This window comes from Vanacampus margaritifer, chromosome 2 (assembly GCF_051991255.1).
Source record: "Vanacampus margaritifer isolate UIUO_Vmar chromosome 2, RoL_Vmar_1.0, whole genome shotgun sequence".
Classification (NCBI taxonomy): Eukaryota; Metazoa; Chordata; class Actinopteri; order Syngnathiformes; family Syngnathidae; genus Vanacampus; species Vanacampus margaritifer.
Window position 1 is genome coordinate 372,945 of NC_135433.1, and position 23,236 is coordinate 396,180.

General features: G+C 46.3%; 1 protein-coding gene across 2 annotated transcripts; it reads right to left on the bottom strand.

The window, feature by feature from the left end:
• Positions 1-772: 772 nt before the first annotated feature.
• Positions 773-20,115, bottom strand: smg7 (SMG7 nonsense mediated mRNA decay factor). 2 transcript variants are annotated; one of them, XM_077555481.1, is made up of 23 exons: positions 19,956-20,115; positions 19,362-19,393; positions 18,228-18,345; positions 18,007-18,139; positions 17,003-17,210; positions 16,851-16,922; positions 15,674-15,824; positions 14,918-15,053; positions 14,689-14,830; positions 11,619-11,784; positions 11,468-11,538; positions 10,413-10,473; positions 10,216-10,335; positions 7,994-8,456; positions 7,476-7,620; positions 7,098-7,402; positions 5,682-5,972; positions 5,288-5,440; positions 5,105-5,179; positions 3,744-3,894; positions 3,481-3,657; positions 1,997-2,145; positions 773-1,847 (listed from the first exon to the last, which is right to left on the bottom strand). In XM_077555481.1, the coding sequence occupies exons 1-23, from the start codon at positions 19,979-19,981 to the stop codon at positions 1,734-1,736; spliced, it is 3,459 nt and encodes a 1,152-aa protein (XP_077411607.1). In that variant the 5' UTR covers positions 19,982-20,115; the 3' UTR covers positions 773-1,733. The 2 variants fall into 2 exon arrangements, with proteins under 2 accessions (XP_077411607.1, XP_077411609.1); XM_077555483.1 differs by lacking the exon at positions 5,288-5,440.
• Between the last annotated feature and the right edge of the window lie 3,121 nt (positions 20,116-23,236).

A 23,236-nucleotide genomic window follows, 5' to 3' on the forward strand; every position in this document is an offset into this window, starting at 1 on the left:
AAATAATCACCATATAAGTGGATTATTTAAGAGAATCGTTAGTTGCGGCCTACCTTATGATCACCAGCAAACGCGGCTAACACTTCTTACGATCGGCACGTCAATCGATTGGCCACCAATTGTAATTGGCCGATTTCCGTGGTAAGGTCACAAAAATCGATTATTCGCAGCTCATACTTGGCAGTCAACGAGAGGTTAGCGTTTTCGGCAGTCAACTTGAAATCATGTCCTGCTGCTGCACGGTGTTCCCTCGCGATTCACTTTTTGCGGTCTCCGTTTTCTGTGTGCAATTTTGCTGCATTAAAAAAAAAAATAAAATCACAACGTACCCATTTGATTACATTTATGAAGGTTTGGGCATTGAGAATGTTTAAACGAGAGAAACGCCTCGATGAGAAATGTGAATAAAATATTCGGTGAGGGGTTTTAGAGTCTTATAACATTTATAATGAATGTAAAAGATAAAGCTATCTCCTTTGCGGATTTCATTTATTACGGCTATTTTTTGGGAACCGAACCCCAGCAGAAAACGAGGGAACAGTCTCATAAAAGCATGTCAAGTTATACAATCAAAGAATGGACATTTTTATCCGATTCAATTACTGGATGTCGCGCTGGCCGTCATTTTCTTAACTACTTCTTACTCGGGTTGCTCTCTCGTTCCCCTAAAAGCCAGTTTGATTGCAACGACACGTGGCAAACATAATTGTTGAAATGAGAGCCCTCATTTTCACACTCCTCCCCCCCCCCCCCCCACACAGGGCATCTGGCATGAGCATTTTGTTATTTATTGGCAGCAAGGACACAAAAAGAAAGCGAAAAAGACGACAAGTGAGCGGAAGCAGTTGATCATTTTGTCTTCCTCCCGCAATGATGAGCATTTAAAAGTTCATACACGCCCGCCGCCCCGACAGCGGCAGGAAGTCGCCGACGGCCACCTTCATCAGCAGCGAGCGTTTCTCCTCTTCCCAGCCGTGCAACAGAGAGGAGGCGGGGCTTCGGGCCAGCCGTCACGTGGCGTCGCCAATCGCAAGACGACGCTTACATTTAAAAAGCCCACGACTTTTTGTTGGTCGGCCTTCCGTCACCGTTGAGCTTAAAAAGTGGTTAAAAAGGTCCGGTCCAGACGACTTCCCGAATGCTCAACAACTGGCAGAAGAAAAAAGCTAACGCGAGCTAAACTAGTGCGCTTAACGGTCAGGATTATTACAGTAGCTGTCACGCTAAAAGACGGCTAACAACAAATCACTAACTACGCCGTTTTCTACAACCACCTTTTTTACGCCGTTACATTTTCCGACGTCTTTGTCATCTTCATCGGCAAGGAAAAGAAAAAGTTTGTTGTGGTAATCAATCTCCAGGTCACCCGACCACCGCAGGGTCCTCGCTCCCCCTCGTACTCAGCAACGGCCACCAAGAAGCCTCATGCGGACAACCGGGTCCCGCCTGTGGGCTGACGTGTGTACTTTTTCTTGAACGTGCGTGTGTTGTATGGAAGTGTGTTGAGGGTGCGATGACGACATGCGCGGGCTTTCGCGGCGGTCAGCGGTCGGTCGGTCGGCTCCCCTTCAAGCGGAGGCGGCCTGGTCCGGCCGGGTCAAGTCTCATCCTGGTGTTTTGGAGGGAAGTGGGGGGGCGGCGGCTCCCCGACCCGACCCCATCCCCAGCGTCCACCGGCAATTTCCGGCGTGGGTCAAAGTGTGACGGCCATGATGGCGACGATGTCACGGTGCTCAGTGCGGCGGGTTCATGGCGCCGTGCCCTCGCTGCTGTTTCTGCTTCTGCTGAAGCAGAAGCTGCTCCAGCGCCGACGGGCCCGGTTGCATCATCGAGCTCGACCAGATGGACTGCAAACACAAACAGTCAGCAACTGAACTCACACGTGATCCCAAAAACAACCCCGAGAGCGCCAGCCCACTTGCAGCAATAATCATCATCAAGTGTCCAGTGGCGTCCGCTTGGACTGGACGCACGAGCTACGGCGACCTCTCGCTACCTTGAAGCTGTCCAGCAGCACGCTGGAGGACGACTCTTCCATCGGAGAGTCCTGATTGGTCCAAGAGCCGCCGCCGGGCGGCACCTGGTGCCAGCCGGCGTCCGAGGCGGCAGCCGGCAGGTAGTCCAACCCGAAGCCGCTTGCGCCACCTGTGCCACATGCAAATCCACGCTGCAAAAACTGACAACGTACTGCAAAAAATACACCATTGACATACTGACGGATTGGACTGTGCGTGTGTGCGTGTGTCTATAAACAAAAATGGGAAAAGCTTTTATTTCTTTTTTTTTCTCTCCAAAGATGCACGTGCATCAAATAAAATGCGTATTGATGAGCTTCTATATATCCTAGAACAGAGATGTCAAACTCATTAACTGCACGTTAAAAAAAAAGTAGCCGTCAATTATATGCAGATTTTCGCTATTTGTGGGCGAACCCTAAATTACGGAGCGCAACTGTAATCATTTTGTTGCCTGTATGAGTTCCAAAAGTTTTGCATATATATTGTTGTTGTTCCCAGAATGCATCGTGTGGCAGTTAATGAAGTTAATCAAGTTGGAAGGGCGTCCATCTTGCTCGTATGGATTTGTGTTAGCAGCAATTGAATTGATGTCGCATTTGACAGGTTTATGCGTCGATCTGTGATTTCTTGAAAATGTTTTTAAAACTAACCGTAACTTTAGGTTGTGTGTAAAATAATGACATCTAGGACAATTCAGTGTATAAATTGTATTGCTCAACTGAGGACTGCTTGTGAAATGACCGATTTGTATGTTTCGATTGTGGCCGGCTAATTAATTGGTCCGGCATTACAAATGTCTTTTTACTTTACAAAATGGTCTTGCGGGCCAAATGTTGGACACCCCTGAAGTGTCCCATTTTGCCTTGATCCAAATGTGTGCCTGAGTCTGATTACTATCTCAAGGTGCCAACGTGTCTTCAGGAAAGGAAATGAAAATATCGTCAATATTGTCAATCAATATTTCTTACTGAGCAGGCAGGCAGTTTTTGCGTTGGAGCATTTTTCTTTTTTCCTGCATTCAAACTTGTTGCAATCTTTTTACTGGTTGTGGCGCCACCATGTGGCGTGCATCTGTCAAGTCTTGACAGTCTTTCACTTTTTTCCACAAGTCTTGCGGCTTCACTCCATCGCTGAATTTTCATTTGTGACCATATCAATACCACTTTAGCAGCTTTACCTCACTATTTTCCTTCTAAGTATGCCCGGTCCAAAAAATGTCTTTTCCGTTCTTTCTAAAGAGACATTTGTTGCAAAAGCCGAGGACTGGGGCCCCCCGAGGCCCCCCGAGGACTGCGGCCCCCCGAGGCCCCCCGAGGACTGCGGCCCCCCGAGGCCCCCCGAGGCCCCCCGAGGACTGCGGCCCCCCGAGGCCCCCCGAGGACTGCGGCCCCCCGAGGCCCCCCGAGGACTGCGGCCCCCGCTCCATTAGCAGATGGCGTCACAATGCCGTTTTTGAACGCACCTGTCTTCTCAGCTTTCCAGCGATCGAGCGCTCTGCGCTCGCGACTGTCCGGCGCGCCGATAGGACCGAAGTTGGAGAAGGGCGCGCCGGCCGCCGCGTGGTTGTGAGTGGGCGGGGAGGAAGGCAGGCTGCTGGGGTTGGACGAGTGAGGGGATTGGCTGGCCGGGGTGGAGTGATCTGCCAATGGGAGAGCAGCCGGTGAGCCGTCGGCACGGCGTCGCCACGCGGCCGCCGCGTGCACGTGCGCAGTGCGCGTTACGCACCTGAGCTGGCGGGCAGCGAGGGCGACCACGGAGTCCACTCAAACAGGGAGTAAAGCGACGTCTCCTGGTGCATCATGGGAGCGTCACACTTGGAGCTGGACGCCACGTTCTTCCCGTACGCTTGACTGAAGATGCTGTTGTGGTTGTACTCCTGACACACACACAAACGCAAACACGCATAAACAAACAAGTACTATCTAAAAAGTTTAGTCGTCAATGGTAAAATCTTACGAGGTGAAAGTCGTTTTTTTTTTTTTAAGGAAAAAATCCGCTCGAGAAAAATGTCCACATTTCAGATCCCCCAAGAAAGAAAATCACAATTGTTCAGGGGAAAAAAAAAAAGCTAGCATATAAACATCGTAATCTTAGAAGAAATAAAGTCGTACTGCTAGCGGTAGTCACAGCACTGTTATATGAGAGAGGCAACACTTGACAGTGAATAAACGGCAGCTGCGTATGGCTCCCTCTGGTGGTAAAGCAAATTATTGCCCCGTAATAGGATGATGTCAGGTTGCGCCTCAAAATTATTTACACAAATATATTGATAATTTTCACGCGTTTTTCAGATGCACAAATATATAGGCAATGTTTACATGTCTGTCTTAATTTTGTGTGCGCATTTTCCATGACTTATGCTTGCGAGTTGTGGAACGCGTTTGTGAATCGTTGCGCACGCTCATTTCTTTTTGAGACGAACATCACGCAGTTTTGAGATGCGCCGTTTCTCGTTACAAATTGAAAAACAGAAATTGAGTGTTTATCTGACCTTCCTTTATGTGTTTATTTTGCACAAGTCCGAAAACAAAATGCAACCTTGGTTTGTTTCCCTCAAGCTTGTTTTGCCTTCACTCAAAAGACTCCAAAAGACAACCCTCCACTCTCCTCTCACCTTTTGGAGTGGAGTAGAAGAAGAAAATTAAACAATAGAAGAAGAGTGTCTTTTGAGCGAAGGCAAAACAAGCTCAAGGGAAACAAACAAAGTCCGCATTTTGATTGAAGGTCAGATAAAGACTCGATTTGTGTTCTTCAATTTCCAATCTTAAACGAGAAACGTCTCGTTCCCGTTCAATGGAGACGGCAATTATGCCGAAACCGCGTGATGTTTGCTTAAAAAATAAATGCATGTGCGTAGCGATGCACAAACGCACATTCGACAACTTGCGAGCGTGAGTCATTGAAAATACACACACAATTTTATTATTATTCTAATTACTTTTTTTAAATCACAAATATGTTTGTGGATCTGAAAAACACGAGAAAAGCAAGAAAAGGTTGTGGATCTCCAAAAGACGGATCCATTTGTGTGAATAATTTGGAGATCAATCTCTCCGCATAGTCACGAGCCGGGAGGCGGGGCTAACCTGCGCAGGCAAGAGGGGAGACGATTGGCCGAGCGCCTCGGGGCCGCCGTCCGTCTGTCGGCTGTGATTGGGCAGCTGGGGAAGAAGAAGGAGACGCCATGAAGGACGGCGGCGTGGCGTGACCGCGCAGGAGAGTCGGAGGAAGGAGAAAGCAGGCTTGAGCGCGGGAACAGGACTACGTACAAACATGTTGGGTCCGGGAAGCGAGCTAAGAGGAGCGGACAGAGCCCGGAAGAAATCGGGAGGCTTAGAAAAAAGCAGCTCGTCCTCATCCTCCACATCGGCGGCCAGAGATTTCAACAGGTCGGGAGGGAGAAGAGGTGAGCGCGTGGTCTCCTGAGCGGCGGGAGGAGAAGAGCGGGAAAAAAGAACGCAGGAAAGGAGCCACAGGCAACAGCAAGTCAGCAAGATGGTCTTGAAAGCCAAAGCCCAGTTGAGACGCGGACCCAGGCTGGCTGACAAAACCACAATTTCCAAACACAAGCGAGCCGACTTTCATGGAACCATAAGCGAGAGTTGCAAAGCTATTTGGAAAACCAAAGTTGGACTTGCAAGCCGACACCGACGCTTGCATCACCTCGAAGGGGGTCCCTCTGGCCACGGCGGCGTCCTGCTCCAGAGGCGGGGGTCGCTTCATCCTGCCGTCGGACGGCCTGAAGGAGGCGGCATCCCAGTAGGGCGGGAACTTCATCTTCTTGTCCACGCAAGAAGCATGCGGCTGCGGCGCCATCTGCTGTTCGAACACTTTGACAGCATCCTGAGGCGTCAAGTAGAAGGTTTGCGGCTTCAGCGACATCTGGACCGACGGCGGATGCTTCTGCAGCGCCGCCTGACTCGGACTCCACAGCTGCGCGTCCTGCAGGAAGGCCTCACAAACCCAAACGCAAACGCATTAACACACAGCTGGACCGATTAGCCAAAAGAACAGAAGGCAAATATCGGACATGCTGACGGGGCCCTTTTTGCAGCAAAATGAATATTGCAATATGTTCCGAGAAACAATCCGTATGCGTCATTTGAGTGGCACGAGTCTCAAAAGTCTCACGTCACAACACATCCGACGTTGGCATAACGCACAGTCAAGTGCGCACTCAAAGTCAAGGCCAAAATATGCTTTCTAATAATATGTTCTAAACATGACATTCTGATTAGGGCCCAACAATTAATTGCATTTGCAATTCAACCCGTTTGACAAATCGCAAAAAGCTGCCATTTAAATGCTCATTAAAACGCAAGGTGGGCTTGGGGGGGGTTCAGGAACGTCACGGCTGGAACTAAAGCCTGCCGCCTTAAGTGCACGTCATTTTGCTGACTTTTTTTGTGTCTAACGTGTTTAATCGGGTTGATCTTGGTTTTAAAACAACACTTCACCGTTTGAGTTATGACTTTTCGGCTGCCGTAGTGTCGCACGTTTTGTAAACTAGTGTGAACATGCAAGTGTGCGGCCGGCAGCGGCTGATAAATTGGAGTTGTCCTATATGTTGAGGCTAAATAGGTCTGTATGAGGCCATATGTTGTGTCGTCCCATTTCATGCCAATGCCAAGCGGCGAATAAACAACAAGTCCGAACGCGCTTCGCTTACCAAAACAAAAGTCTGTCATGGGAAACTACGCAACCCGCGAGCAACCCACAAGGATTGCTGAAGAATGTTAGTGGTTTTTGAAATCGAATTGGAAAATGGAAGTCATATAAGCAGGTAGAATTTGACTTTGCCTACGCTTTAGCATGTGTGAGTTTACTTTTTGGGATGTCTGCATTCAAGTTTCATTCCAAAAACATACAAATGAAAAAAAAAAGAAGACAAAAATGGACAGTAACGTTTTTCACATAGCAGCGACAATACATGAATTAGTGGTGAGCCGTTGGTGCAGTTGGCTGGGAGTCAATTTACTGTAATTGCTCTTGAGGGCCCCCTAGTGGTCACAGCACCAAAGGCAGGAGCCCAGTTGGCCTCAGGACGACGGTGTGGGCAGGGAGCGGAACACAACTGACCTGCTGCAGGTGGGGTGGACTCTTGGCCATTGCGACCTGCTGGACAGGCTTGGTGGGCGACGTCACCTGCTGCTGCTGCTGCTGCTGCTGCTGGTGCTGGCCGGGCCCCGAGCTGACGGGCCCCGACGGCCTCTGCTGACTGTACGGGATGTGCGACTGCTTTCCCCCACCGGCCGCCTGCGAGCCCGCCTGCTGCAGGAAGGGGCCCGGCACGGACACACCCGCGGAGAAGGCGAAGCCCGGATTCACCTGCAGGCCCGGGAACGCCACCGGGGGAGGGATGACGAAAGCGGATGGCGGGAAGCCTGCAAAACGCCACACGAGCGCTCACAACTCGTGTGCTTGCGTTTGTGCGTGCGTGCGTGCGTGTGCGCGTACCAGGGCGACTCGGCAGAGGTGGGAAAGCTCCGGGATGATGGATTGGGATGAACTGAGAAGAGCATGTGGCCGTTTGCATTTGAGTAGCCGGAGTCTTCTTGGCCTCCGAGACCGGCGTCTTCCTCAGTTCTGTCTGAGCTTTCACCTGGAAGGAGGACGACAAAAGGGATGAGGTCAAGACGGAGGTCAAGAGGAGGAAGAACAAGACACAAAGAAGGGGGAGAAAAAAGGAGACTAGCAATTAGGACAAGAAGGAGAAGACAGAGTCGGGTATCAGAAGATGGTGTCCAACTCTAGGCCCGAGGGCCAGATCGGGCTCGCAACATCATCTTATGCAAATCATGCACGTCAACTTGCAGTTTTGTGTTACGTTAAAATGAATTCACGGACTTTTGCTTTAAAAACGAGTTAAGCATCCATCAGTTGTGTACAAATAGAAGACGACGAATGTTGCAGGCCTGAGAGAGAAATCCAAAGCAGGATAAAATTGACTTTGATACAAGCAGTACGTTGTTGACCTGTTTTCCAGCCTCGGGAACTTTCTCCTGAGAGATTTTCTTGGTCTCGCACTTCCTCTTGCCGTCTCTCTTCAGCTCGCTTTTCCCTGTTGCCGCCATCGATGCCGCCATCGATGCCGCCATCGATGCCGCCCCGATGCCTTTGGCCGAGTCCCGGCGCTCCTTCCCGCCATCTTTCTGATGCGCCGCGCGGCCGAGCTCCCGGCTCGGCTCGCGCGGTTTGATGTTTTCCTTGAAGGTGACGACGGGCCGCTCGGCGCCGTCCGCCCACGAGTTGGCAGCTTTTCCCGCCGATAGTACTGACTTGAGGCCGGCGTTGGCACCCTCGCTGGCTGCCCGCTCGCCATTGGACGCCTCCTGCAACACGCACGGCTCCCTCTCCGCCGGCTCTTCGATGGCCTGCTCGGGAATGTCGCTGAGGAAAAGGAGCAGGCCGTCCTCGCTGGCGCGACACTGGATGAGCCTGTGAGAAAGAAAGGGGCGGAGTCACCAATGTAAAAAAACAACAACTCCCCAAGTCAATCAAAGTCCCAACATTGCTGATATAGCCACAATATATCTGAACCTTAGAACAGATTCATTCGTTTCCAGTGTTTTAAAAAAATAAAATAAAATGATTCAATTTAGAATATTTCATGACATCACAGCCTTGAAAAAGTCAAATCACTACAGAATTTATCAGGCATATTGTTTGACAATGGTTGACAGTCTGTGGGAATATTTCTTTCTTTATAATGGGAGTCAATGTGCCCAAAATGGGCAAGAAACACGGCAGACATCTCCGGTTGCCATTTGCAACATCTGACAAATGACTGCATGCTGCCATTTTGAAAGTCGACATGTTGTACTGACATTTTGAGCTCGCATGCTATGGATGTACTTTTTGCTGCAGAAATAAGTATGAATTTCCTCTTTGGTGGGGAATAAAGCATCTACCTAGAAGCAAAAGTCCTCTTCAAAGTAGGCATGAGACAATAACCAGTTTGAGGATTTAGCATTGTTTTAAAGTCGAAGTTTCAATCATCGCTAAAACTGTCTGTCACAGCTAATGAGTTCTTTCTGCTCAGTTGCGTAAACGAGCCAATTTGAAGTGAATTCACTTTCTTCTCCTACAGCTCGTGCACGTGCAGTTTTCCAAGACAGCTCTGGCAAAAGAGTCCTCGTGCCCCAAAAAATCAAAACGAACATATTCATATTTGTGTTCCCTCGCAGTTCACTTTTCGCGGTCTCGCAGATTTTTTTGAAGTGCAATTTTGCATGCACTATTGGTACAGTAATGTAACTATTTGATCAAATTGATGAAGGTTTGAACATTGAGAACGTTTAAACGAGAGAAATGTGAGAACATGTAAATGCCTTGATAAGAAAATTGTATAAACTCTGTGGTGAGGGGTTTTAGAGCCTTAAAACACGAAGCTAAGTCCATTTCATTTATTGCAGGTATTTTTTGGAAGCTAATACCAGCAGAAGACGAGGGAACACTGCATTCAAATTCTACACTTAATTCCCTTTAAAATGATATATAATAATACACGATTGACAATAATTGACAAAGTTACAGCAATTTTAATGTTTTCTCCTTTTGAGAAAAACGTGTTTAAAGTTTTGGTACTTGCATCGGTCCAAAGTCCAGTACCTTAGAAAAAAGAGATAACCCTGATTTTTTCAGGAATTGTTCAAATATTAGTGGAAAGTCAATTCCAATGCGGGTAAGGCCGTGGTCCGAGAATGGAACCCTTGAAATGTTTGCGCTCGCAACAGATGAAATCAGCCTCAACTTTGAAGATCACAAACTTTTCATCTTGTGAGCTATCAGCCAAAATTTGCTTCTTTTATTGTTGCTCCTTGTGATATTTTCTTGCTTAAATGAGGTCATATTACAGCGGTGGCAAATTTGATTTCATCATTTGATGTCAATTAAAAGATGATTTGCCATTTGGTGGCCTGTGACAAGTTTATGGAGGTTACGTCTCAACTGTTTTTGTTCACATGAAGTAAATGAAAGTGTTTTGATGGTTCAACAGTTTTTTTATGTGTTTCCCTCAAAACGAGGGATTTCGTCACCAACATTAAAACTGCTGTAACTTTGGTCCATTTTTGAGGTACGTCCATGTATTATATTGAATTCTTAAGTGCAGAATTTGAATATATCAATATCTCAATTTGAGGACCAAACTTGTCTTTACAGTCGGCGTTCCTTTTAAGACTCGGGTCTAACTCACCCTGGCTGGTTGTCGGCGATCCACTTTCCCAGCGCGACCAGTCTCTGGTGACGCGTGCGTAGCAGAAGCACGTCGCGGTCCACCGGAACGCTCTGGTGACCTTTGGTGAAGTCCACTGACCTGAAAGAGTCGAGCGGTTGACAAATCAAGAAAGCGTCGCCGCCGCTGGTGAGGACGGCATCGTAGGAAAAGGTCACCTGAGGGCCGGCCGCAGGGCCAGGAAGCCTTGAAGCTCAAACTCTTCCGGCAGCGGCGTTACTGAAGACCAACAACAACATTTATTTCCAACTATTTCTGGGCTGTCGAGTCCAAAAATGACATTGGCTTCTTTGAATTGGCTTGGTTTTAGAGATCAATTATATTTTGGACAATTGATTGAAAAGACATTCTGTGGAGTTAGATTTATATATTGATTCAACGTAGATTGTCATGCAGATTCCAAAATGGCAGTCTTTTTTCCCCTTTCTAGCACAAGTTTTTGCGCCTCCACATAAGCACATTTTGGCTGGCAAGCTGTTGGAAGAGGAGCCGATTCCAACGGCTGTCATGTCGATGCCGAGTCTGGAGGGGCGCTGTAGCGCAGCCACGGGGAGTTAACGGAAAGCGTAGAAGGAGAATCAGCCAAGGCGACCAACACTTTATTGCAATTTACAGAACAAACATGGCTTTGCGTGTATCGAAACAACATGAAGAAGACGCCGAACACAGGAGAAGTGACAATGGCGGCTGATTCAAGTACAACGCCGCTTGTTGAACGTGGGAATAAAGAAGCTAAATATTTTGCTGCAAAAGCAGAAGCAAGCAAAGGAGGCTGCGCAAAACGACGACGACGCGGCTATCCGCCATTGTGGTTGACAGACTACGAATTGCCGCATACGTCATCAATCTGCGACAATGCGTCGTCACGGAGCTGCGACCATGACGTCATGGTTGGAGGCGTGTCCTGCATACGGCGTCCAGACGGACACGTTTTGAAATCTTTCCACTCTGGAGCCCGATTTTCAAGTGATCAGTTTCAAGCTCCGAAAGCGCGCCGTCATCTGGACCAACGGGCTAAACGCTAAGAAACTTGGGAGGATTCATTGAAACGGGCTTTGGTGTGGACGAGGCCTAAAGCACCTTTTTTTTCTACTTGGTTTCAACGAGAAATGCTTTGCATTGGTTCGGGGCTACTTGGCTGAAAAAGTATTTGACAAGAGGAACGTCAGTGAAAAAAGGTTGAGAAGCACCGCCCTAAGGACAAAACGGGTACCTGAGGATGTGGACACGTGCTGGTCTTTGGGCTGGAAGCTGTTGAGGATGGACACCAGCCAGGGCCAGACGCTGACGGGCAGAACCACATGTGACGGCAAGTGAGAGCCGGTGGTCGGCGTGGAAGGCAAAAGGCGCCAGCGGGGACTTACTGCTGCCGCTGGTCCACGGCGGCCTCGTGGAACACGCCGGGCTTCAGACGGAGCCAGTCCAGAGAAACTTTGATGGCCGGCAGGGGACACTCTCCCGCCGCCGTCTCCTCCTCGTCACGGTTCTTGTTGAGTAGAACCTGGCTGCACATGAGGCCCAGGAAGGACACTGGCAAGACAAGACAAAGCCACGAAGCAGTGACACGCGGAACCAACAATGAAATGTTTCCACTCCGTGGAAGAAGATTCATCATTGAGCCACATGTTGCAGCAGCCAGTACGGCGGGGTTGGCATTTACAAGCTTCTGCTTCAGGCTCGTCCTTTTTGGCCTCTCATACAGAACATTGGGTGTAAATCCGGAATGTCCAAATGAGCTAAAACAGACGTAGTGAGTGCATTTGTGAGCATTTTGGGACAAGATCAATATCACGCTATATGTACTTTACTTTCAAGGCCATTTGGAGTTTCTTAAGCATCTTGTGTTGCTTTTCAAAGCAGGAAGTCAAAACAAGTTTTGCAAATATAGGGACTGTGTGGTAAACATGATATTCTGATGAATAAGAATGGAGAAGACTAATCCAACCGTTTTCAGTACTGTAAGGAGGCCACTGAAATAAATTCATGTCAAAGTGCCTTGCGAACGTCACATGACGCAAACCCAGATTAGAGGCCAGTTATTTTAATCTTGTTTTTTTATTTTATATATATATAGAAAGGAAATGATAACTGGTTCAATAGAGTTTATGAAATCTCAAAATTAACATTTCTGTGCAAACTATACATTTTTGTGTCTAACGCGGTAAACCACACACACACACACAAACAGACAGAGAGAGTGAGAGCGCTTTTTAATTTTCAGTTATATTTATTTTTTGTATTTAATTTTTGAGAGAGAGAGAGGTTTTTATTTTCATTTTATATTTATTTTTTGTATTAAAATTTTTAATTCGATTTTTTATTTCCAATTTCCCCCTACTTTTAGTCATTTATTTAATTCAAATTTTGTCCGTTTTGGTCCTCCGTATCCACCGATATGTGGACACCATATATATATATATATATATATATATATATATATATATATATATATATATATATATATATATATATATATATATATATATATATATATATATATATATATATATATAGTAATTTTTTCAGGAAACACAAAAAAAATGACTTATTTGCATAATGAGGAGATGATTTAGTCCAAAAAATTTTGGGCAAAAAAGGGGCGCAGAATGGAACTTTTTTTGCTTACATGGTCGACATCCACGTCAAGCCAAGTGACATGACGAAGCCGGTCAGTCTGGCTTTTTTTAAATTTTTTGAAGTTACTGTGATTCAAGGCGGGAACCCATCCGATATGATCAAGCACCTTGCTAACGGGTGTTATGCCAAAGTCCCCAGCGGGAGCACGCACGCATTGAGTAGAAGCCACGGGACAGCACAAAAGGTTTTGTAACAAGAGAAAAATGTTTACTGCCGTTCCTCGCATTCTGCAGTGGACTCGCGGGACACAGTAGGAAATCTCAGACGCATAGAAAAAGATGAGACAACTGACAGAGCGACAGGGTGAGACACTTCCCTTAAAAATAAGTCGACTGCAAATTATTTGCTTCCCAGTTTGTAGTATTTGATTACGCATGCGACTCGTTGGGAGTACGACCCGACCGATAAGCATTTTTTTGAGTCCGATACTGATTTTTGGCAGGGAAAACCCCCCCACAGATTACCGATTAATCAGCCGATTATTTAACAAATATATATATATAATGCATAAAAGTGACTCTTTTAAACATCCATAAGAAGTATTTTTAACTAATGGGTGCTCTTATTATTTATTTCTTAAATGTTGTGTTTGTGTAAGCTTTCAATGTCGGTTTTAAAGATGAAGCACTTTATTGGAGCGGTCTTCCAATTTTGTCGTATTTATTTATTGTTTACAATGACAAAGTTGTTGCTAACTTCCGGTTAGCATTTGAATGGGATCCTCCCTTCACGTTTAGCATTAGCGCAAGGCTAGCAGTGTTTTAAAAACGAAGCATGTTTTGTATTTGATGAATTTTTAACGTTGTGTGTTTAGTTTTACAGTGAATTCAAACTCAGATGTCATTAAACAGCTTAAAGCACGCTTGGTGGGCAACAGAATATCCAGAATAACATACGCTACACACTTGCTAGTTGCTAATGCTACCCGAGCAAAATGGTGGATTCAGGGTCACAGCATCGGAAACTTTGGTTTTCTTCGATAACGTTTAGGTTTTAATGGCAGATTAATGGGTTATTTGGCCCAATTGGCCGATTGTTTTGGCAGATTAATCGGCAGCCGATTAATCAGTTGGGCCCTAGTTGGGAGCGAAAGGGAGAAGAGCGACGAGCACACAAGCAACGTTATGTTGCGTGATGGGAGTGCCACTGTATTGCCAATATTTAAAACGGATGACATCAAATGCAGTCAAATGCACGACTTCAAGAATATGCCGTGCAATATGAAACCTCATACTGTATATACTTACATAAACATGTATACATCCTAATATTTTGAATTAATAAAATGTATTTTTTTGGGGGGGGTTGCTGCTTTTGCTAATGTTTTGGATTTTTGTCAAGGACGAGGTACCGTTTCAGTACCGGTGTCGAGCTATTTTATGCAGGTATAGTAGCGAAGTCAAAATGTTGCTATCGTGACAACACTGGTTTGGCGGCAGCTTCAGTTGGCCGTCGGGGGGTGTTGCTACATGTCAGCTGAATTCTTAAATGTTATTCCACAAACACAGTAGTCACCAGAGTGCCACGGTTAGACAAGTCGGGGCACAAGAAAATGTTTGATTTGACTTTGGCTTTAAAAATGACAGCTGTCATATAAATACAGGATTCTATTGTGGTAAATCTTGACTCAGTAAAGTTGTGGAAAATGCATGTCAGCAAGATTTTATCAATGGACACCAATAGCCAAGCCCATTTGTACAAAAAAAAACAAAAACAAAACCTCCAGACTCCTGACAAAGTGGAATCAATGTCCAAATGGCCAAAAGGGCCAGCCCCCGGCGCGGGTTGGGTTCTTACTGAAAAGTCCGAGTAGCTGGAACCAGCTGACCGCCTGCTGGCCATCGGCCGCCATCTCTCGCAGGTGATGCAGCTCGAACAGGTTGATGACCGTCAGGTGGACCAGCTGCTGCGAGCTGAAGGCCTTCTGCATGATCAGCCTCTGCACGCACACACGTCGGCATCCGCGCTAGCATCAAGGCGGACGGCGGAGGTGTTGGGGGCGGGTTAGGGCGGACCGGGCGCCTACCTGGAATTGCTCCTCCAGACGTTCCCTCAGAGCATCCAGCTGCTCCACACTCTTGCTCAGGTACACGTGTCCGTGGAACTTGATGAAGGCCTTGATGAAGTCCGGCACGCTCCACTTGCCTCTCGACTCCTCGCGGCTGCGCAGACATGTCCTGGCTTTTATGGAGCAGCATTTGCCTCCCAAGTAAAAAAAAAAATCCTGAGCCTGAACTTTTTGGGGGGAGCGGTGGTGCAGTGTCCAGCGTGCCGATTGGTTGTTGGACTGACATCAAGCCATTAATTACTATTGGATTTGTGGCCGTGGCTGGACTGGCCATTTGGGAAACTCCTGACATTCCCGATGGCCAGTCCGCCCCAAATGTCAGCTCTTCTCTTTCATGATCCATTTCCATCTGTTGTGTGTTTATCTGTAGAGCTCAGTTCATTGGGTAATTTTACCGATTTTGAGCACTTTTTATTTCAAACAAATCTCAAAGTGCTAATAAAATAATCGCATATGACATCGCAATTTTTTTGGGGGGGAAATCGCAATTAGATCATTTTCCATAATCGATCATCCCTAGTCAGGACTAACCTATGCTAAAGCTGGTCTAAAGGTTGCCTCCCATTCTTAGAATCGGAACAAGCTTTCCTCCAATTATTTTGGCTCAATTTTCTTGATTAGGAAAAGGGAAGTCGATTTATTAAAAATAAACCTACAAAAAACAGAACGCGAAGTGGCCCAAAGTGATTTCCGAGCTCTGAAAGTGGCGCTTACCTCTCCAGCGCCTTGGACAGCGCCTTCTGCAGGTTGGTGGAGGCTGCGGGGAAGGGGAACTTGACGGCAATGCTGCGGCAGTAGTAGAAGATGGTGGTCAAGTGGTCTCCTTTGGAGGACGCCAGGATAGCCAGCTGGTTGTACGGCTGACCTGAATTACACAACAATCAACAGCATAATAATACCTTGGATCTCTTATCATTGGATGCTACCACTGGAAGCTAATGCTGGTCTTCCTTAGCTCTGATGTAGTGGCAATATTGGAAACTATCAACTGAAATTGTGTTGGAAGTTAACTTAAGCAGCTCACGATGGCCAACTTTGGCTTTGGAATGACATGCAACAGTAAAGGTAATGTTGAAGCTAAATCATGGGTTAAAAAAAAATATAGATTTATTTGACTGAAACGTTTTGATTCTTAAAATGACTGAGGTCAAATTTGGCAGTGCAATGAGGCGCACACCGATTCTTTTGAAATAATATAGTACATGACAAATATATATATAGCTTGTCCAATTGGGGAGATTTTTAAACACAAAATATAAAGGCATTAAAGTAATCAGTGGGTGTCAAAAACAAGGGGGTGATTAAAAAAATATATATATTATGCAGTATTTAATATTTAAATGCATCAATTTGATGCATTTTGATTTAAAAAAAACTCGAGCAAAATTAAAAGAAAGTATCAATGAATAATAAAGTATCAATCAATAAATGGTCATATTATGCTATGGGTTGGGAGGGTTACTTTTAAAATGTATCCTGAGTTTCTAGTTTAAAAAAATAAATAAAGTCGTTTCTATAATAGTATACCATAATAGTAAAGTAACGCAAGTAATATTTATGACTTTTGGATTAGTCTAATTCCAAATATGCTTACGAGGACAAACTAAAACTAAGCAGCACAACAATACAGTGGACCGCTGCTATTTGCATTACGCCTCATGCACCGCACACTGTGTGAATTGCAGTATGTTCGGACATCGCTCTGTGTCCGTACCGCAGTCGGTGTGAACATCAACATTGCATAATAAAGTGCTGCCGGAAAGCCTGCATTGGTATTTTTATGCTTTGCTTTGTATGTAGCAATGTTTTTTAAATGAAGCGAGGCAGCAAAATACACAGCAATGTTGCAAACGGAGACAAGATGGCCGCTACGATGAAGCATCGGACTCACCATTGGATGGGACCAGCTGGGCGGCGTGCCGGTAGTAGGACTCGGCCTGGCTAGTCTGGTTGCGGTAGCGCGCTGAAAGCAGCAAAAGATGAGAGAACGTCAGACGTCATCTCCATCTGCACCGTTAGCCCCGTGTGGCTCCTCCTCCTCACCGATGTCGCCCAGGTGCACCAGGCAGTGCTGGCAGATGTACGAGCACGAGCTGGGCTGCGGTGTCACAATGCCGCCGCCGCCGCCGCCGCCGCCGCCGCCGCCGCCGCCGCCGCCGCCACTCTTTCTGTTGCTGATGATGCCCAGCCGCGAAGATTTGACGCGACACGGCAGGTCAACGTTAAAGACGCTGCACAGCTCCTGTAACAGCTACACATGGCCGGCATGTCATGTGACACACCAAAGCACACGCCTACCGGACGCAGTTCAACATTGCAATCAAACTGTTTACATGACACTTGTGCAGATTGACAAAAGGGAAAACCCACCACTGTTAATCCTATTCAGATTTTTTTTTCTGACTGAGGTATTTATATGGAGCATTTTCATTCCGTTTGGATTCATTGTAATCAGATTACATTCAGCTCCAAATGTCAAATATGTCCATTTACAATGCAGAAACACAACTGTGCAACATGAAACGGAATTGTACAGCTGTGTTCCTAAAATCTTAATGGCCATATTTGACATTTTGAGTAGAATGTTCTAATTTAATAGGCAGACGTGTTTTGTAAAGAATATGAAGATGTTCTAATTCTTTTTTTAAAGAATGAAAGAAATATCAATGTGCAATTTAAGGCACATAGTCTTCCTTTAAACATGAAGAGTGAATGACAAACGTTAACAATAAGCTAACCCAAAACGAGCTAAAAACGAAGAAGAAAGAAATCAAAGCCACAGCTGTTGGACAACTTTAAAAGTACCCGGCTGGGCACTCACCGCTAGCAACTAGCTGCTAGCAACTAGCTGCTAGCAACTAGCTGCTAACGCAGGAGGCTAGTGCTGAATCACACTGCTTGATAAAAAATGGCAAATGCATTTGTTTCTTTAGTGTTGCTGTTGACAAGCAGACTCGCAGCAACAAGTGGAGATGTGGCTTTAAGTGTAAAAAAGTTGCCGATTGTTTGAACATGTTGAGCCATCGCGACACTTGGCCACAGCTCACCTGAGTGTAGAAGCCACTGGCCGCCTCCAGGAACAAGGACAGGTTGGCCTGAACCTCGCTGCGGTTGGGGTTGGCCCGATTCTTGGCCTGGCTCTGCAAGGTAGTGATCTGGTTCTTGAAGGCGTGGTTCCAGCTGCAAGGGGGACGACAGACGACACGCCAGTTGCGGTCACAAGCGTCCGAGGAACGTCATGAGCCGGAGGGGAGCGGACGCCACTTACAGGTCCTGCTCCACCTTCTTGTCCAAGGCGTACTCCAGGTCCGTGACCAGCATCTTCTGGTACAAGTCCTGCAGGGCCTGGCGGGACGTCCACACCTCAGCCGCCGCCAGCTTGGAGTCTGCGCCGTGCAAACACACGCATGGCAATTAAAGTGCGACGCTGCAGTTACCATGGCAATAAGCAAGATGAGGAACTTTGACATCACTTCATTTTTTTTTTTTTAACACATTATCATTCCTCTTCTGATCATTTTATTTCAACATGAAATAGTGATCCCAGACCTGCGCGTTGTTTTTCTGTACGCTAGCCCAGTGGTTGTCAACCGCGGTCCTCGAGTACCCCTATCCAGCCTGTTTTCCATGTCTCCCACAGCCAACACAGGTGTCAAACGATCAGCTAATCAGCAAGCTCTGCATGAAGCCTGATAACGATCCTCAGGTGTGTTGGCTGAGGGAGACTGGATAGGGGTACTCAAGGACCGGGGTTGAGAACCAGTGCACTAGGCCATGTGCATGATAAATGAAAGTAGAACTTCCACCATTTTAAATTCTCACTTTTATTTAAAGTTATTCACTGTGACCACAAGTGCACTTCACAATGAAAGGCCACTATTCGGCCGAGGATCTTCTGACCGCTTGATTCCAAGCGTGATGATGCGGAACATTTTAACATCGCATCTTCTTAGAAGACCTTCCACCAAATCATCACATTCATAAGGTTTTGTTGCATTAAAAATGGAAATACAATCATTCATCCAAGAACAGTGTGTTCCGTCGCCATGGCAACGGGTTGCGGTTTCACACCAAGTCACTACGAGCGTGATTATGTGGAACTTTTCATCATTTGGTCAATCACATCTTATTTACGCGTGACATATCTTTGTGATTATAATGGCCCTTATTTGTCCTCTGTGTTCCGTTACCGCAGTAACCACACGTTTTAGCAAATCATGAACATGATGACCGCGTGCCACTTTATCATATCATAATTGCATAGCTATCATTAGAAAACACACTACAATACACGCCTTCTTTGCCCTCGAGCAATGCATCCTGTTGCCATGGAAACGGAACTTTTCATCAGTTCATGGAGCAGCTGTCGGTCAAAGAATGAAGTTTTGTTGTAGATGCTCACCTGTCATGTCCGCCTTCAGGGCCTCTGCCTGTCTGCTCGTCAACACAACAGAGAGCAACTGGTTAGTCAACAACACGTTTCATCCTCCGCACTGACGTCAGCAGCTAAACGTCATTAGAATATCGTCGTGACGCAAAAGTCTCCGGCAGCGACCGTACTGCCTGAAGTTGCCGCACAACAACCACCCTCTGTGTTAACAATATCAAAAGCGCACACTCGTGACGTCACACAACCTTGTCCAACAACGCCAGTGTTAGCGAGAGAAAAAAAGAAGAAGCTAAAGCTACGTAGCAACATGGAAAAGTGACGACTACGTGTGGCAGGGGGGAAAACGAGTTCTATTTCGCTGATAAACATTCTCAAGTTAAAGTCAAGGTGACGTCTGAAGGCACGATGCTAGTATATTCGCAAAAGTGGCTTTGTCCGCGTAGTCTGGCGACATCGACTGTTTGTTGATGTTCGAAGCTAGCTCGCCGCCGCTAGCTTTAGCCTTAGCACGCCACGAAAACAGCAGCGAGCGTCGCCTTCACGGGTCGCTTCTTGCCGCTGGTCGTGTCGTGTGTGACGGCGTGGGAGGCCGCGGGCACAACCTACCGTAGAAAGTGAGCGCAGAGGCTCATCGTGACGGCTCGCCCGCGTTCACGCTACGACGAGCTCACGGCGGGCTAACTGCGAGAAAGCCGCCACCGCCGCCATATTGTTGCTTCCTGTCGGCCTGCCTGCACGCGGGTCAGGGCGGGGTGGGTATTAGCGTGGCAGCTTCGGCCATTTTCGGAAGTATTCGGCTCAGCACGAAAGAACGATCAGACCCCAAACGACAACGTTTGATACTTTGATCGTTTCGCTTGGATTGCTACATAATATTAATATTTTTTATTTGTAATGCACGTTATATTTAAACAATCTCAAAGTGCTTAAGACAGTGGTTGTTTTTTATTGAACATATAAACATAAAGAAAACACAAAACACATTACAAGTTTAAAACATAAGTTGAAATAAAAAGAACAAACAATAAGAAGAAGAAAGAAGAGTTTATGTGTTCAAAAAGGGTAGGAAGATGTTAAAAACGTATCTAGTCCTACCCCTTATTTGTTTTATGTTGATAAAATGACAAGGTTAATGTATTTCAACAAGAGGAAATGTATAAACCTAGTCATATATACAAGTGCACTTTAACATATGCACATTTGCCAGCAACATATGTACATGAAATTCATATAGCATAATACATTTGTAAATCATATCCTCATACTCACAATTTCCATTACACTCATGCTGATACATCCGAATAAATGACAGCATGTATACAATTGAACAGCTCGTGACTGATTAAGTCGCTTTGGAATTTTGCTTTAAAACTATATTTTAAATTCACCAAGTGACTGACATCTTTTCAGGTCAGTTCCAAAATCATTTCACAAATGAGCACCTTTGCTTAATATTTGTTCTTGTTTTCATTTTTTTGTAGACACCGCTTTTGTTTTAAGGACTCTCTCTCATTTCAAACAGCTTCTGAGGACTGCGGCAGAGGAGATTGTCGTGTACTTGATACATTATTTGTGCTATTTTAAACTCAACTAAGTCAGAGGTGGGCATCGAGGGCCGGAGTCCTGCAGGTTTTGCATGTTGCCCTTCTCCAACACAGCTGATATATGATCAGCTCATCAGCAAGCTCTGCATAAGCCTGATAACGATCCTGTTGATTGGAATCAGCTTGTGTTGGAAGTGAGAAACCTACAAAACCTGCAGGACTCCAGCCCTCGAGGACCGAGATTGCCCACCTCTGAACTAAGTGGTCAAACGTCATTTTATTGGATTGAAAGTCCGGTCCTCGAGGGTGCGGGTCCTGCATGTTTTAGAGGTTTCCCATGTTCAACACAGCTGATTCATGTTTAAGCTCATCAGCAGGACCTGCTCATTATCCTGATCATTGAATCAGGTGCGTTAGAGTAGAGAAACCTGGAAAACCTCCAGGACCGGATCTTGACACGTGTCTTAAGCTTGTTTGAAAACGTCAATAGGCTGTCGGGGAGAGCATTTCCCAGCCTGGGGGCCACCGAGGAGAAGTTCCGATCGCCCGCAGTGCGCAGATTGCTTCACTTTTGGGGGCTTGAAGGAGGTTTGAGGATGTAGAGCGGAGGGTTTGTGAGGAGGTCTTAGGTATGAGGAGTTCTTTGAGGGATTGTGGGGCATGAACTGAAGGGCGAAGAAGAGGGAAAGCTCGTATTCAATTCCGAGGGACACCGGGAGCCGATGCCGTGATTTCGGGGTGGGGGTGATGTGGTCAACTGTGCGCATCCCCATCAGGATCCTGACAGCCAAGTTCTGGACAGGGCTGGAATGGTACAAAAAAAAATCAGCCCTGGCATGTTGACCCTGCCCTCGTGCCTAACATGTAGTTCTGCCACTGATGTTTATTGATGATGTTTATTTTCTATCTATATTCAAAATGGATTAACAGACTCGTCTCTCTAAATTGTGGGCCAGTCTCTTGGAGTAAAATGTAGGAAAATAACAATGAAAAAGTATTGCATGGGCCCAAAAGAGGGCGGCCCACCGGGCATCTGCCCTGCATGCCAGACGGCCAGTCCAGCCCTGGTTCTGGATGTGTTGCAGTTTCTGGATGTTCTTACCAGGAGTCCCGATGAGGAGTGCCTTGCAATAGTCTGGCCTCGAGGAGACGAAGGCGAGGACGAGCTTCTCTGCACCTGCTGGCCCGGGTGCGACCGAGTTTGGCAATGTTTCTGAGATGGTAAAATGAAGTTTTACACAGCTGTTGAATATGTGTGTCAAATGTGAGCTGAGGGTCCTTTTTCAACTCCTACACCCTAAAAACAGATTGGTCCAATTTACCGAAGGGAAAAAAAAGGTTCCATTTGACCAATCTAGCTGCTAGTTACAGTATGTGTCCGACAAGATCTTTTGGTTAAAACAACCACTCTAGAATGGTCGGTGTTTTCAACCGATCTATTTTGGTGATTGGGCCAAGCCATACAAATTGGATCTTGGTCCATCTGTGTTAGAGGCTGACAAAAAGTACCACCCTAACCCTAACCCTACTTTTATACTGTCTTGCCCGCCAACACCCCCGCGGGGGTGGCTCAGCCTCGCCCGTGTGAAAATGTTTGACCCGATGGTCTTAACTCCTTTCAACTGGTCAATTGCGCCAGAGTGCAGATAGGAAGGAAGACGCCGAGCCAGGACAGGTCACAGCGACACAACCATCTTTTCCATAAGAGGCCTAATCCAACACTTTCAATGATTATCATTTGTACAACATTCCAATAAAGTCACAATCATCCTATCATTGTTGAACTACTTTTCAAAGAGCAGGCTGAGGGCACCACGTTGGTGACCCTCATGAGATTCAATTCCGCCCTTCAACAGTTTTGACTCAGCATCAAACCGTTCCAAAAATTGCCACAATTGCAAAATTTCACTGAAAAGGAAATTTCCCACGTGATTGGCTGGCAACCCGTTCAGGGTGTACCCGCCGACTGCCCAAAGCCAGCTTGAAGAGGCTCCAGTGACCCCCCGCGACCCTTGTGAGGACAAGCGTTTAAAAAAAACGGATGGAAACCTCTTCATTGGTTGACACATGGGGGCTGCATTTGTCGCATTTTGCGCTCTTGTCAATAAGTCGCCACCCACTTGGGTTTGTTCTGTTCTGAACCTCTGCAAATTTTGACGACGTGTAAAAAAAAAAAAAGTAGCTGCGTGAGTCGTGACCCACTTGAAATAAAAATACAAATCCACTTTCACACGTAGCCTAATTCAGCCTAGGAATTATTTTAAAAATCCAATTTTTTGTTTGGAATGAATAAAGCAAAGCAAATCTTAAGCATTCACGCACGTGACCGCCGTACGTGCGTGT